General features: G+C 34.0%; 1 protein-coding gene across 1 annotated transcript in view; it reads left to right on the forward strand.

The window, feature by feature from the left end:
- The window catches only part of MS3_00005079 (uncharacterized protein), a 124,324-nt gene that overhangs the window by 99,611 nt on the left and 9,558 nt on the right, over window positions 1-15,155 (forward strand). The window contains exons 12-15 of the mRNA XM_051213097.1: window positions 482-613; window positions 3,364-3,391; window positions 5,440-5,561; window positions 11,097-11,606. Of these exons, the coding sequence (XP_051069041.1) occupies window positions 482-613; window positions 3,364-3,391; window positions 5,440-5,561; window positions 11,097-11,606 (792 nt within the window). The remainder of the gene's footprint in view (window positions 1-481; window positions 614-3,363; window positions 3,392-5,439; window positions 5,562-11,096; window positions 11,607-15,155) is intronic.

A 15,155-nucleotide genomic window follows, 5' to 3' on the forward strand; every position in this document is an offset into this window, starting at 1 on the left:
GTAAAGTGATCTACTAATACAAATGAACGTAACGTTTTGATGGTTTAAGACTTATTCATGAAGAAACATGAAATGACTCATTTAGATTTAGAAAGAAACCTGACTCACAAAAGGGATACTTCTCTTCAAAATCAAATAGTTACTCAAAAACTAAGCACGACACTCAACAAAAAAAAGCAATCGAAGACAACGAAACCTACAAAAATACCAATAATGTACAAGAACATCATAAGGAATTGGGTTTGTGAAATGATATCTAATGTTTTCTATAAGTGACAATAAACCATTCACCTCAAAAAACATTCACCTGAACTACAAATCTTCACTATCATTTCATTACTCAATAACTTCAGTTTTACCATCTATTAGCAGTTCATTATCAAACGTTGTACACTTTATTTTCAGATAAGTATTTTAACTTGTGACATTCTTCAAACTCTAACAAACTAATGTTATATTGTTATTTTCCCGTCAATTTTAGAAATATCTAAAACGCATGGTGTATTCAATAAATCCTTGTTAGCATTGGCTGTAACCGGTGGTTGTGCACTAGTAATTGTATTTCTTATCACAATAATTATAATCTATTCATGCTATGGACGAAATAAACATGGTAAGCTTTTTTTTCATAATGAAATGCTACAGATTATTTTATCAAAAAAGTAATTACATCACTCATTCAAGCAACTATTGTTGTCATCTCATAATGGCAATATTATTTTACTCACATTCATGCATTATTCTAACTATAACATTAAGAGGACTACTCTTGGCTTTTTTTTCAATTTAAGATCCTATCTCTATGAACTTGAAATTATTTTATTATGATTACAAATGACCATAAATTCATTAAACAGAACTTCATTTTTAGATGCAGTTCAATTTTAATCATACATTTTGCTGTAATTCCAAAGATAAAATGAATGGTAAAACCAATCAGTGTAATCAAGATAATTATATCAAACATCCACAATATATAAATATTAGGGAAACAATGAAATGCATAGTGTTTAGGTTATCACCTCTATTACAAAACATTCATGAAACCGTTCGATGTCTTCCTGAGCAAAATAATTAGCATATAATCAAAGAAGTTCTAGATTGATTTCATAATTAAGCAGTCATAAAACGTTTGCAAAATAATATATTTAATACAGAGATTGATAATGGCTGGTAATAAATTAGACTAACAAATAAAGAACTAAGTGAAACTATGGATACTTGATTTTAAAAATATCCGTACGCATAATAATAATAATTAAATTTAATAAGATGTAAACGTAAGGAATTGCAAAGTAAGGACAGCATTCCTACAGTTTAAGAATATATATAACTCCAAACAACTGTCAATCAAGATCAAAGTCAAAATCTTCAATACGAACATCAAGACAGTTCTACTGTAAGCAGCTGAAACTTGGAGAACTACTATAACCATTATCAAAATAGTACAATTGTCTACTCAAGATACTGAATATCCGTTGACCGGATACCATCAGCAACAGCCTATTATGGGGGAGAGTAAATCAGTTTCTAACTGAGGTGGAAATTAGGAAAAAGACTTTGTAAGTGGATTGGACATACATTGCAAAAATCACCAAACTGTATCACAAAGCAAGCTCTAACTTTGAAACCTGAAGAAAAAAGAAAAAGAGGCATACCAGGGAACACATTGCGTCGCGAATTAGAAGCCGACATGAATAGGATGGATAGCAAATAGAAAGGATTGCGCAGGACACAGTTAGTTGGTGAATACTAGTAAGTGGCCAATGCTTCTTTGAGAAGAGTGATAGGCGTGAGTTTTCAGATAATACATAGGCTCAGTAAAATAGGCATAATTTTATTATTAATCGCCTTAGAAAAAGCGAGTGTTCCACTTGAAAAGCTTAATATGCATCTAATCGCTGGTAAAAACAAACTTGGATTATTTATATTTGCCTTAAGCTCTTATCATTAAAAACGTTGAAGCATAAAACTGAAAAATATATATCGCCTATTTCATTTCCTCTCATTTACTTGATATCAATGACTAGCCATCTAGCCTAATTTCAGTAAAACGTTGTTATATTGTAAAGGAGCTAAACAGGTCTTTGCCACCCTAACTTTCATTGTCCTGTAAAATCTTACTACTAAATTACATTGAGAATTAGTTACCACTCACACTAGTTGAAACGGTGTTACTTAAACTCTTTGAATTTGTATAACTAACTCATTACCTACATGTTATTTGTTTAAATTATACATCAGATGATAAGTATTTGCAAACATGATTTCGTACTGTCCTCATTTGATAGATGAAAAACACGATATTTAAACATTCCACTTCAGCTAAAATAACTGACCAAACTTAAAACACAAAATCAAAGTGAAGAAACCATACTATAATTTGTTAGATAGAACTAATTAGAGAAATCTAAAAAAAGGTTATTATCATATTGAGATTACCGTAAATATATATGAGCTAATCTACAACCATCCAATCAGCTCTGATACGGATAAAATTTATATTACGAATACTTCCATAGTTCATAACTAAAAAAATTTAATCAACTTCTGATAACCCATTATCATCAATATAGGGTTATGGAGACTAATGAGTTTTGATTGAGTTCATGAATCGATCAATGTTAGACCATCATGCTTCCAGGTTTTTAATAGTAGTCTAACATTGATCGATTCATGATCTCAATCAAAGCCCTTAAACATTTATATTCTTTATTAGTACATAAACCTTTTATTAATCTATCCACATGTATTTACTTGAAATAATTTTTTTTCTTCCATTGATTTTGTTCACATATCAAAATCAAATAGAATCGTGATTATATTTTAGTGAAGGGGAACACAGGTGAGGACAACCGAATTATTTATAGCACAACATAACAGAGTTACTTGGTAAAATAAAAAAAAATCATACTATAATACCTAATTTGCAAAATGTTCAATAATTGTCTCGGACTTCATTGTTCTTGCATTTCTATACTAATTGCTTTCTATTCCCGTTTCTCCTTTCTTGATCTTCCCCATTTTCTGCTGCCAGACATTACATTCCTGACTCGCGTTATATACTACTTATGTCAATATAAGTAGCACGCACCACAATGTGTTTCATGATTTTGGCTAACCACTGGATATAATAGATTTCATTATTTCTATCTGATAAATGATATACAGTTTACAATGCATTCACAATTGATAATAGTTCATTCAATTTCATACGCTAATTTATAGTTGATAAGGTATTGAACAAACATACTCAATCACTGATAATATCAATAACATCTTAGTTAAATCTAGTTCACATTTAAGCTTCACTAATCATCATCAATTAAATTGTAATATAATATCTTTATTTTCCGCCTACAGGTTTATTGAAATTTTGGAATATAAAAAAGTAAGTAATTATTAATAGAAATAAACAAATTATTTATTGAGTCAATTTATATTATTCTTCCATGATGTAAGTGTATATTCATATGAGTAAAAGTACTTTACATCATTATTTATGATGTTATTCCAATAGTTGAAATCATGAGTCAATTGAAGCTAGAACACCATGGAAAACCTGGAAGCACTGGCGAGCCGTTTCGTCCTAGTATGGGACTCCTCAGCAATACTTAAAAATTGTTTATAGTTTGATATCATTTACGAAATGTAGTACAAAATTCTTAGAGATTAAAACTTAAACTTACTGTAGTGATAGAGAATACATATGAGGACAATTGAATGTATTTCAACATAAAATTACAGAATCTCTTAGTAAAATCTACGAACTATATAGTAAATAGTTCATTTACAAAATGTCAATCAAGTGTCTCAAACTTGAATGTTTCTTTTGCAATCATTAGTCAATCGTCTTTGACTTGATTGTTCTTTCGTTTCCACACCAATCATTCTTTGTTTTCGTTCTCTTTTCTTCGATCTTCTTAACCTTCTGACTCCAGACATTTCACTTTTGATTGATGATAGATACTACTATATATCTGTCGACATCAGTAGCACACACTACACTACTAGACATGGTGGAAGTTCTTAACTATCTACAATTTTAAGCAAGAAAATAATTTGTTATTCACCACTTTACCAGAGTCCTTTTTTATCATCTCTCGTTCTTTTGTTTACAAAAGTAGACACGCTGAATTAATCATTCTATAATCATAATATAACTCTAATTCTATAATATTTAATGTAAAACCAAAAATTTGTAAATTTTATTTTAAACTTTTATGCGATATGTACTGCTATAATTAAAATTGAGCATTTAACAAGTTAATTTTTAGTGACCTGAGACCTGACTTCAGGTAGATCGTTTGCTGCTTGCTATTGAAATATACAGGTCACCAATCCTCGTATATTATCATCGACTTAAATCGCGTTGGTGAATAAGGGAATTAGGTCAAATACGAGAAGGGGTTTTGTAGATATTATAGTAATTTTAATAGCTGAGATCATGAATCAATGGAAGCTGGACCACCATGGAAAACCTAGAAGAACTGAACGGCCGTTTCGTCCTATTGCGAGACTCTTCAGCAGTGCGCATCCACGATCCCGCCTCGCAAGATTCGAACCCAGGACCTATCAGTCTCACGCGCGGGTGCTTAACCTCTAGACCACTAAGCCGACATCCAATTCAGTTATTCACCAAAACGACTTAAGTCGATGGTAATATACGAGAATTGGCGAAATGTATGTTTCGACAGCAATCATTCGATTACGATCATTCATCCAATCAACTTGAAGTCAGATCTCGGACCACTAAAACTTAGTATGTCAAAAAATACAAACAATGTTAAGGCACATAACTGGTAAAATAGACAATTTTAATTTATAAAATAAATGTTTTTGCTCAAACTAACATTTTGTTAAGCAATATTACCTATCTTGTTTCTTTCAATTGTTTTATAACAATTAAATTCGCATTGTGAAGTAAACCGAGTTCTCTGGAATAAATATTAGTTCTTTCAAGATCCAATGTAGTGAACGAATTTTCCAGATACCAGCTCTTATCAAAAGGTTTCTTTTTTTAATGGTTGGATTCATGAGTCAATTGAAGCTGGACCACCATGGAAAATCTGGAAGCACTAGACGACCGTTTCGTCCTAATGTGAGACTTCTCCACAGTGTGCAAACACGATCCCTCCTCGCGAGATTCAAACTTCGTATTTAGACGAAATTAGTAAACAAGATATATTAGAATACATATTGTAATAGTCCCTGTAGTATTGTATGGAAAGCTAGGAAGAATCAATTTTTCATTTTTAAACAGATATAAAGAGGGTGATGAGCTATGAAATATTATGATTTCTGTGATAATAATAATAATGTGTTAAATATTAAATGCCTTAAAGTTTATGAAACTTGAATATTCTTGGTTTTCTCATAAGCTTTTTGAATTAGCTAATAGAAATTAACTTTCCTGTCGCTATTTTTATTAATCTATAGAAGTCTGAAATCAAGTACCTCGCAACAGTCGAGCAAAAAACTAGATGTTCCAAATCATATAGGATGTGAATTAGGTTTTGAACTTCACAGTGATCTTGGATCTGTGCGTAGATATCAACCAGGTTAGTGAAATATTAATAAATTAACCATTTACAGTTTATTAATTCTTCAATACTTATTTTATCTTAGTGATAACGTAGAACATTATTCAAGCAAATAAAAGTGGCATATAATTGTTGCAAATATCCGATGGGTTTTACTTAATTTTAGATTCAAAAGGGTATCAATCACTGTATTTCAGTATACTATTGGTTAGCGTTTTTTTAGCAAGATTTTTTTTCCTAAGATAAAGGGTTGCCGACCTCATGCTCAATGCTTCTCCTTTACCCAAGCTTGAGAACGGCAGTAACTCTAGAAGAGCTACAGGCATCTTTCAATTTTGCTGATACTATTGCTATAAAATTACAACGAGATAATTTATTACCATTCATTTTTATATAATAACTACAGACAACCTTCAATCATTGATATTACTTACTGACTTCAAAACTTGTTCATTGAACGTTATTTATGTTAAGTATGAGGTGAACGAAATAAACAATTGTATCTAAGTAAAATTACAAAATATCAAGAAAGCAAATTATTTCATCAGAAAAGACACTTTAAAGAGCTAATCTAAAAATCATAATGTAAAGGAGGTTAAAAGATGTAATTAAGAGAAAATATTCAACTGCCGAAAGACCAGTGTAATGAAAGTATTAGAAGAATTAATTGATTCAAAAGTCTAGTCAAGACTCAGACAACAGATTATCTCACAATTTGAAAACACTGAAATCTCTGGTAAATAAGTCTATGGAAAATAACCATATTCAGGCTAATGTAATTAGACAACTCAAGCAGTTGAATAACAACGTGATTATGTAAATTATTAATGAAAAACATCTCTTAGATTTAATACGTCTCAACTTCAACAAACATACCATCTCCCAGGTACAATCATGAAAATCTATTCTAGTTATACTACCAAAAACTGTTTGAATCTTACAGACACAGTCAAGAAAGTCACATTTTATTCACATATCCTTTACAGTTTTTTAAAGGATATTCAGTCTCTCGTTTTTAACCTGTGTAATAAAAAGATATTTTCAAAAATTAATAAATAAATGCATTCCTAAAATTCTTTTGAAATCTAGTTCTGATTCCTTAAAGGTCTCTAGGTTAAAGATTCGGAGAGTGGCCCCTAAGTAAACCATCTGCTTCGGTTTGGGCGACCGGGCAGTATTCCAGCCCTCATACAAATCGTATGACGAAGTGTGAAGCATATATATATATATATATATATATATATATATATATATATATATATATATATATGGTGTCTCTTCGTACCAATGTTTATGTGTTTAAATAAATAAATAAAATGGTCACTTAGCCTAGTGATCACGTGACAACCTAATCATTTGAATTTCATAAGAGCAAAGGATTAAATAAATGTGATCAATCGATGGTGTCGGAATTCGGCAAGCACTTCTCATTTAGTGATCTATCACAGATAACAAAAGGTATCATCTACAATTATGATTCACTTCTTCTGTTGGTTAATCGCAGAAGGATAGCAATCAGTTTCCAAATAAGTATTCCTGAAATTTATTTATAAATACGTGATCCCATTGAAATTTCATAATTCCAAGTACTTTGTAATATTCAAACCAATGAACCTTGGTAAACTCCAATATTGAAACTACCATTTTTCTGAAAGACTTATGTCACTGGTAGAGAAAATAGATGTTGCCTCCTTTCATGATTTTGGTTCAGTAAATTAGACTGTGAAAACAGTAATGAACACAGAGTGGTCTTAGTCAATATTATGATAATTACTTTGTATTGTACTGACATTACAGACCATTTGTAAAATCACATGGAAAGACGTAAAGTGTTATTTAAAATGTAATAATTAAAAATAATATTTTCATTGTAATCAATAATCCATTCAGCTACTTTACCTCTAATACGTACAGAAAACTATGCGGTACTGAAATAATTTAAACTAATACGCATGTAATCACCTCAGTGACACTTTAGGTAAAGCATAGTGATGCACCAATCAGGTATCTGAATGTGGTTTTATGGTTATGGTATGTAGTTCAGATAGTCTTACAGACAATTGATTGAATACTTTTCAATTTGACCATAATATAACCATAATACATCAGAAAACCAATCTCTGTGATTATGGTGGGAAGATAAGCGTAATGGGACGTTTAGGCAATCATGATAAAGTTTTATTTCCATAATACCTATATTGTCCCAAGAAGTCTAAAAGGTATGATTTGCTCTTCACTTATCACAAATAAAATCATACACAACGAATGCTTCTAGTTACGAGTTACATCATACAAACCTTTAAATAATTAGCTTCCCCACTTATGTGAGCGAAATCAATATTGCGGAGACTTTTCCATAGATATCATGATGAACATAGAACTACTTCCGGGTGAGGTAGGATTGCATAGACTGATGAGGTACAGTCATTAGAATCAGAAATAAGTTACTCTGCAGCACATTTTTCCATTTCAAATAGTGAAAACTTTTAATTAACCTTAAAAATTTCTATCATGTAAAGACATTAAACACTTCTTGAGTTTTACTTATCTCCAATGATGTTAGGATATTCGGGAAAATATACCAATAATTATCATGTTAAGTCTAATGGTGTCCTTGGACGTTAAATGGACACTCCCTATTGGTCAGTATTTATTTCACTTGTTAAATATTGTACAAATGTTGTTTTCTATGTTATGGTAGGATGTGGTTTGTCTGATCGGTATATAAACAGAGTATGTCTGAAATACAATGATTCATATCTCAGAGGTTGAGACTTGTGTTCTGGACTCAACTGGCTGGGCTAGATAGCGAAGCAGGGCCAATCGGGACTCTAGGTCGTTCGTACGTGTTTTACGTGTCATTGATCCGGTCGATAAATACGCTGCGCATCTAATCTGCAGTCAAAAGTTACAACAAATGATTCTTTCGTTGCTTGAACCCTATTTATTTAAAAATGGTTTGAAATTTCTCAAGATCCTTTTAAGAGTCGACCAATATCGTCTCCATGCTCTAATTCTACCATAATTTTGAGAGTTTTTTATTTATTTCAAACACAAAAATACTGGTACAAAGGGGCACCAAATACATATACGCCACGCAATAACAATGAGGTTGTGAAGAGATAGGAAATATAAAGTATGTATAAGAAAAAGGAGAACAACAACAAACATAAATTAATGTATGAGAGCGAAATAATAATAATAATAATGGGAGAGGCAGTTTAGTTAACAAAAATACAATCAGAAAGAATCCTTTCAGTTGAAGAAGTTACGTTCATTTTTTGTGAAGAAAGTAAAATAAAGTTACAGCAAGATCGCCACTGGCTTCTATTCTGGGTCATGTCTGATAACGTCTCAAGCCACTGTGTTGCACCATCTCTAGGACCCCAACTAGGGAGTTGTGAAGGACCAACGGAAGTCAGTCCTGTACAGCTTTCTTTCATACCACGACTCCATGTCATACACTGATCACTTCTCCGCTTTTTCCAACCAGTTCCAGAGTCGGCAAATAATGCATGACGTGGAATTCTCTGGGACGACATTCATAACACGTGTCCAAGCCACAGAAGTCGATGTTTTGAGATAGTTAAAAAACCAATCAAATTATCGTTTCTGTGCCCGAATACACGATGCCGAACCTCTGCATTACTAACACGATGTTGCCACCGTATGTCACCAATCCTTCGAAGACAACGATTGCTATGTTTGAAGAGATTACGCGTTCACCTAGTCTGCGAACGGAACAAAGACGTATAAGTTAGCTATTCTGATGCGTTCTAGCCCCGCTAACTAGAAAGAGAATTCGAAGTTTGGAACGGGGAAGTATATTCCGCAAGTATCCAGAAATACGACCGATCACGATCCGTCTCGTCGGAAATACACTCATTTATATATTGGTTTGTACACCCACTTTTGATTAATGATCAGAATAAACGACATAAATGAAAAATAATTCATACAAGAATGTCGTATGTTATACAGAATAAAATGTCATAGAGGAAAACGAAACAAATACTATACTGAGTGATCATCAAATTGAATTAAACAAAATTAATGTTGGATAAAAATTACAATGAATAAATCAATTTAATTTTGACCTTTCACCCCGTCATAACAACAACGATCAAACACAGAGAGTCGTCTAACATCCTCAACTCAGGGAGGTCAGGTTTCACAAACATAGATCAAAACTGCTCTCACTGACTCGTTGTAGGTCAAACTTTTTACAACCAAACTAACATCCTAAAAGCGCCCATGTTGGTGCGGTTTGGCATAAGCTGCTCTGGCTTTCACTATACGTGAGTTGACCTCATCACTCACGCCACCACCAGCACTTATGCGGCTACGCAGATACACGAATTAAACTTTAAATTTATTAGAACGACAAAAAAATATATAACAAAATAGAAGATAACATATAGAATCAATGTGATTCTATTGATAAACATTACTATTTAATGAAACTATCAGATTATTCTGATAACTGTATCTATTAACCTTATTTAAGCAAAAATTATGAAAAATGAATAGGAAGTATATTTTAGATTGCAATAGGAATTTGTCCTATGACTCTACTTACATGATCGACATTATGGATGATTCGTTTGTTATATAGAATGAAACTTAACATCAACCCTCTGCTGGTCAGTATTCCACTTTCGATTTCTGCTAAATACTACTTATATGTGTCCATATAGGAAATACACAACATCCTAGTTGCATCTCAGGTATAATTGCAAAATAAATAACTCCATATGATACAAATATCTCAATACGACTATTTGCTATTTTAGTACAAACCAGAGTTCGTTTTTTTTGTTGTTGAAAATATACTTTAAAAAAGGTTACTTATAACATTATGGTTGATGTTACTCATACTTATCAACCTTAAGTAAAAGAAGTACAAAACTAAATTAAATACCATTAGAAATAATTCTTAAAGGAATTATAATGTTAAATAGAAAATCTTTGAAAATCAATGAGTACCAATTAGTTACTTCTTTCTAATATGATATTAATCAAGCAATGAGTATATACACTGAATGAAACCTACTTTTCGTTATAAATACAATGTCTTTAGATCATAGAGTTGAAACTTTATAGTGGATTGGTTGAAGTTAGACATTAACACCGTCGGATACCGGCTCAGTGATCTAATGGTTAAGTGCTCGCGCGCGAAACCAGTAGGTCCTGAGTTCGAGTCTCGCGGGGTGCGGGGTCGTGGGTGTGCATTTCTGAGGAGTCCCACACCAGGACGAAACGGCCGTCCAGTGCTCCCAGGTTTCCCATGGTGGTCTAGCTTCAATTGACTCATGATTTCAACCAGTGAAATTTATAGTTTAAATTTTCCGGCTCATTCAATCTGTATAATGTATAATACGAAATATTATGATGTTATAAATGTTTTGATTGAATTAAATATGATTATGAATAAGGACAAAAAACATAAACTCCGTAGTAACTAGGGCAGAAGAAATAAAACGTCTTTCTCTTCTTTCTTCTTATATCCGATTAAAATATTCTAATATATTTTACAATTTCATTTAATTTTAGAAACTCCATACAAACAACCACCTCCAAATGGTTCTTTCATTTCGCATGGATATGATAATTCATTAAATGGAATTCATCATTTTAACTCTTTGCAAAATTCAGTAATCAATAGTGGATTAGATGGTAATAGTATTGATAATGAATGTGCTGCTTTATTACATAGTTGTAATTCAGTAGCTAGTAGTCAAAGCACACATATGAATATAATCAATAGTAGAATATTTGCTGAAGCTTATGCTGCAGCAGCAAGAGCAGCTGCATCTGTAGTCAGTGGAAGCACTGATATTTATTCACCAAGTTCACAAATGACAAATGATCTAGGTTCACAAAATAATGAAGAACGTAATCGATCACAACATTCACTTCTTTATTCCATGAATCAAGAAATTAATAATGGATTTATAAATGTATCAAAAGAGACCAATATAAATACAGAGAATACTGGTGGTTGGAAGAAATATAATAATAGCAACAGTAGTATAAATTTAAAGAATCGGGACAAGCGTAAAGGTAATTTTTTGACTTTTGCAGAATAGTTTCAAGTTGTGGTCAGTAATTTTTTTTTAATTACTGTCATGATGATGTTTTGACTATGTATATGGATGGCAGTACTATTTGGCTGATGAGACCCCAACGGGGTGTAAAGGACGAAGTCGACTTCACTATTACTTACTTAGGCCTGTTACCCCTCATAGAGGAGCGTGAGCCGACCACCAGCATTTTCCATCTAACTCTGTCCTGAGGAACCCTTTCCAGTTCTTTCCAGTTGCTATTCATTCTTTTCATGTCTGCATCTGATTCTCGGTGCAGTGTGTTCGTTGGTCTTCCTCTTTTCTGTTTCCCTTCAGGATTCCAAGTTATAGCTTGCCTCGTGATGCAGTTTGGTGATTTTGCAATGTATGCCCTATCCACTTTCAACATCGTTTGTTAATTTCCTCTTCAGTTGGAAGCTGGTTTGTTCTCTCACATAGTAGGCTGTTGCTGATGGTATCCGGTCAACGGATGTTGAGAATATTGAGTAGACAATTGTTTACAAATACTGGTACCTTTTTGATGACGGTTGTGGCATTTCTCCACGTTTTAGCTGCGTACAGTAGATCTGTCTCGACGTTCGTATTGAAGATTCTCATGTTGACGTTGGTTGACAATTATTTTGAGTTCCATATGTTCTTCAGCTATAGGAATGCTGTCCTTGCTTTGCCATTCCTTTCTCTGACATCTGCATCAGGTCCTTCTTGTTCATCGATAATGTTTACCAGGTACGTGAAAGTTTCTACATCTTCCACAGTTTCCCCATCAAATGTGATTGGGTTAGTGTTCTTCGTGTTGCATTTGATGATCTTGCTTTTTCCCTTGTGTACATTGAGGTCTACTGATGCAGAGGCCACTGCTACACTAGTAATCTTCATCTGCATATGTTCGTGTGTATGAGATAGAAGGATTAAATCATCTGCGAAGTCCAAATCTTCTAGTTGATTCTGAGCTGTTCATTATATTCCGTGCGTCTCCTCGGATGTCGAGGTCTTGATAATCCAATGAACTACTAGAACATATAGAAAGAGCGAGAGTTAGCAGCCTTGTCTGACTCCGGTCAGGAATGCATCTATCAGCTGTCCGTTATTCACAACTTTGCAGTGTAACCCGTCGTATAAATTCCGGATGATATTGACGATTTTTTCAGGTACACCATAGTGTCAAATATAATTCCATAATGTTCTCCTATCCACACTCTCAAATGCTTTCTCGTAGCCAAGGAAGTTCAAATATAGTGACGGTTTCCATGCAATTGATTGTTCAGTGATGATCCGTAGTGTCGCGATTCGGTCCATGCACGATCGATCCTTACGGAATCCAGCCTGTTGATCCCGAATTTGGGCGTCTTCTGGGGCTTTCATCCGGTTCAGCAACACTCTGTTGAAAACCTTTCCTGGTACTGACAGTAGTGTGACACCTCTGTGGTTTTCACATTTGCTCAGATCTTCTTTCTTTGGTATCTTGATGAGGTATCCTTCTTTCCATTCCTCCCAAATCTTTCTAAATAGAACATGGAGTATCTTTGCAGTTATTTGTATGTCCGAATTTAGTGCTTCGGCTGGTATGTTGTTAGGTCCTGCTGCTTTCCCGTTCTTGATTTTTCTCATGGCCGTCCTGATTTCTTCGACCATTGGTGGAGTAACATCTATAGGAAGGTTTGTAGGTGACGCTTCGATATCCGGTGGATTCAATGAAGCTGGTCTACTAAAGAGTTTTTCAAAGTATTCTACCCATCTGTTCCTGTGTTTATGAATCTCAGTGATTGTCTTGCTTTCCTTATCTTTGACCGGTCTCTCTGGTTTACTATATTTCCCCATCAATTTCTTCGTCGTTTTATATAGTTGTTTCATATTCCCTTCCTTTGCAGATTTTCTCTCTGTCGTTGATAGCTCTTCCACATAATTCTGCTTATCGGATCTGATTCTCTTCTTCACTTGCTTGTTTGCTTCAGTGAATCCAGCTTGTTTCTTGACTTTTTATACTTTTGTTCAACTGTTGTTAAATGTTGTCTTCCTGTTTTCCCTTTCTTGGATCCTGTCCAGGGTTTTGGTGGAGATCCATTCATTATGATGATGCTTCTTAAGGACCAGGACCTTCTGACAAGTTGAAGTTATTTCTTCTTTGATCCCTTTCCGGTTGTCTTTAATAGTAATTTCTTCTTTCAGTAGATCCTGTAAGGCTTGGAACCTGTTTTTGAGAGTTATCTTGAATTCGTTGAGTTTGTCAGTATCTTGAAGGAAGACTGTGTTGAACCTTTGTAATGCTGTTTGTCCAGTTGTCCAATGCTTCTTTAGCTTCAGTTTCATCTTGACGACAACCAGGTGGTGATCTTAAGCTATGTCAGCTCCTCTCCTGTTTCTCACGTCTTCCATCGTCCTTCTGAATTTTTTGCTGACGCTGACCTATCTGGTTCTCCGTTGTCATTCGGTGAGATCCATGTAGGTTCGTGTATGCGTTTGTGTGTGAATATTGTGCCACCTATAACAAATTTGTTGAATAAACATAGATTTGCAAATCTCTCCGCCATTTTCGTTCCTTTCTCCCAGTCAGTCCATGTCGTCCCATGATATCTTCATAACCGTTGTTGTCCGTTACGACTTTACCGTTCAGATCTCCCATTAGGATTGTCAGGTCGTTTCATGAGCACTTTACTATGACCGATTGCAGCCTCGAGTAGGACTGGTCTTTATCGTCGTCATTGCTATCATTGATGGGTGCATAACAATGGATAAAATGCATTGTAATTCCCTCCTTCTTTGTTTTTAAGGATGCTTTGATGATCCTGGGTCCATGAGGTTTTCATCCTATTAGTGCATTGCGTGCTTCTTTGGACAGCATCACAGCAACTCCCTGAGTGTGCGGTGCATTATTCTCTTCGTGACCGGAGTACAGCAGCATCTCTCCCGTGCCTAACCTTTGCTGTCTAGCTTGGGTCCAATGGGTTTCACTGATTCCGAGAACCACCAAGTTATATATCTTCATTCCTCACCTATTTGACCGGTTATGCCGGTTCCAACATTGTCCGGACGTTTCATGTACCTTTAAAAATTGTTGCTCTGGTTGTTAGAAGGGGCATCGGCCTCGTGACTTCCAAGGAATCTTGGCTTTCACCATGAGGCGTCATAATCCCGATTTCACTATGATTCAGTAAAAAATATACTCAAGGTTTGGTCATGAACGGTAACAAGACATTTATCAGTTTACATATAATTACTATATTTGGTAGACTTCAGTATTGACATAATTTTCTCACTCTATGATATTGAATTTTAAGGAAATAATTGCATAAATACGTCTCTAAATATCAGTTCCAGTGTAGCTTCACAAAAACCTGATGTTAATTATGAAATTATCGGTACAGTCACAACGTGAACTGCAAATTTGATGATATTATCCGTATACTAGTTCGTTTGATTTAGTAACGCCACAAACATAGGTCATTGATTACGGTCCATCCTTTATATTACATATGATACCATGTACTGACATAATTAACTAACAATATAAATCTACTTCACATTACAA

The sequence above is a fragment of the Schistosoma haematobium genome, chromosome 3 (genome assembly GCF_000699445.3).
Source record: "Schistosoma haematobium chromosome 3, whole genome shotgun sequence".
Classification (NCBI taxonomy): domain Eukaryota; kingdom Metazoa; phylum Platyhelminthes; class Trematoda; order Strigeidida; family Schistosomatidae; genus Schistosoma; species Schistosoma haematobium.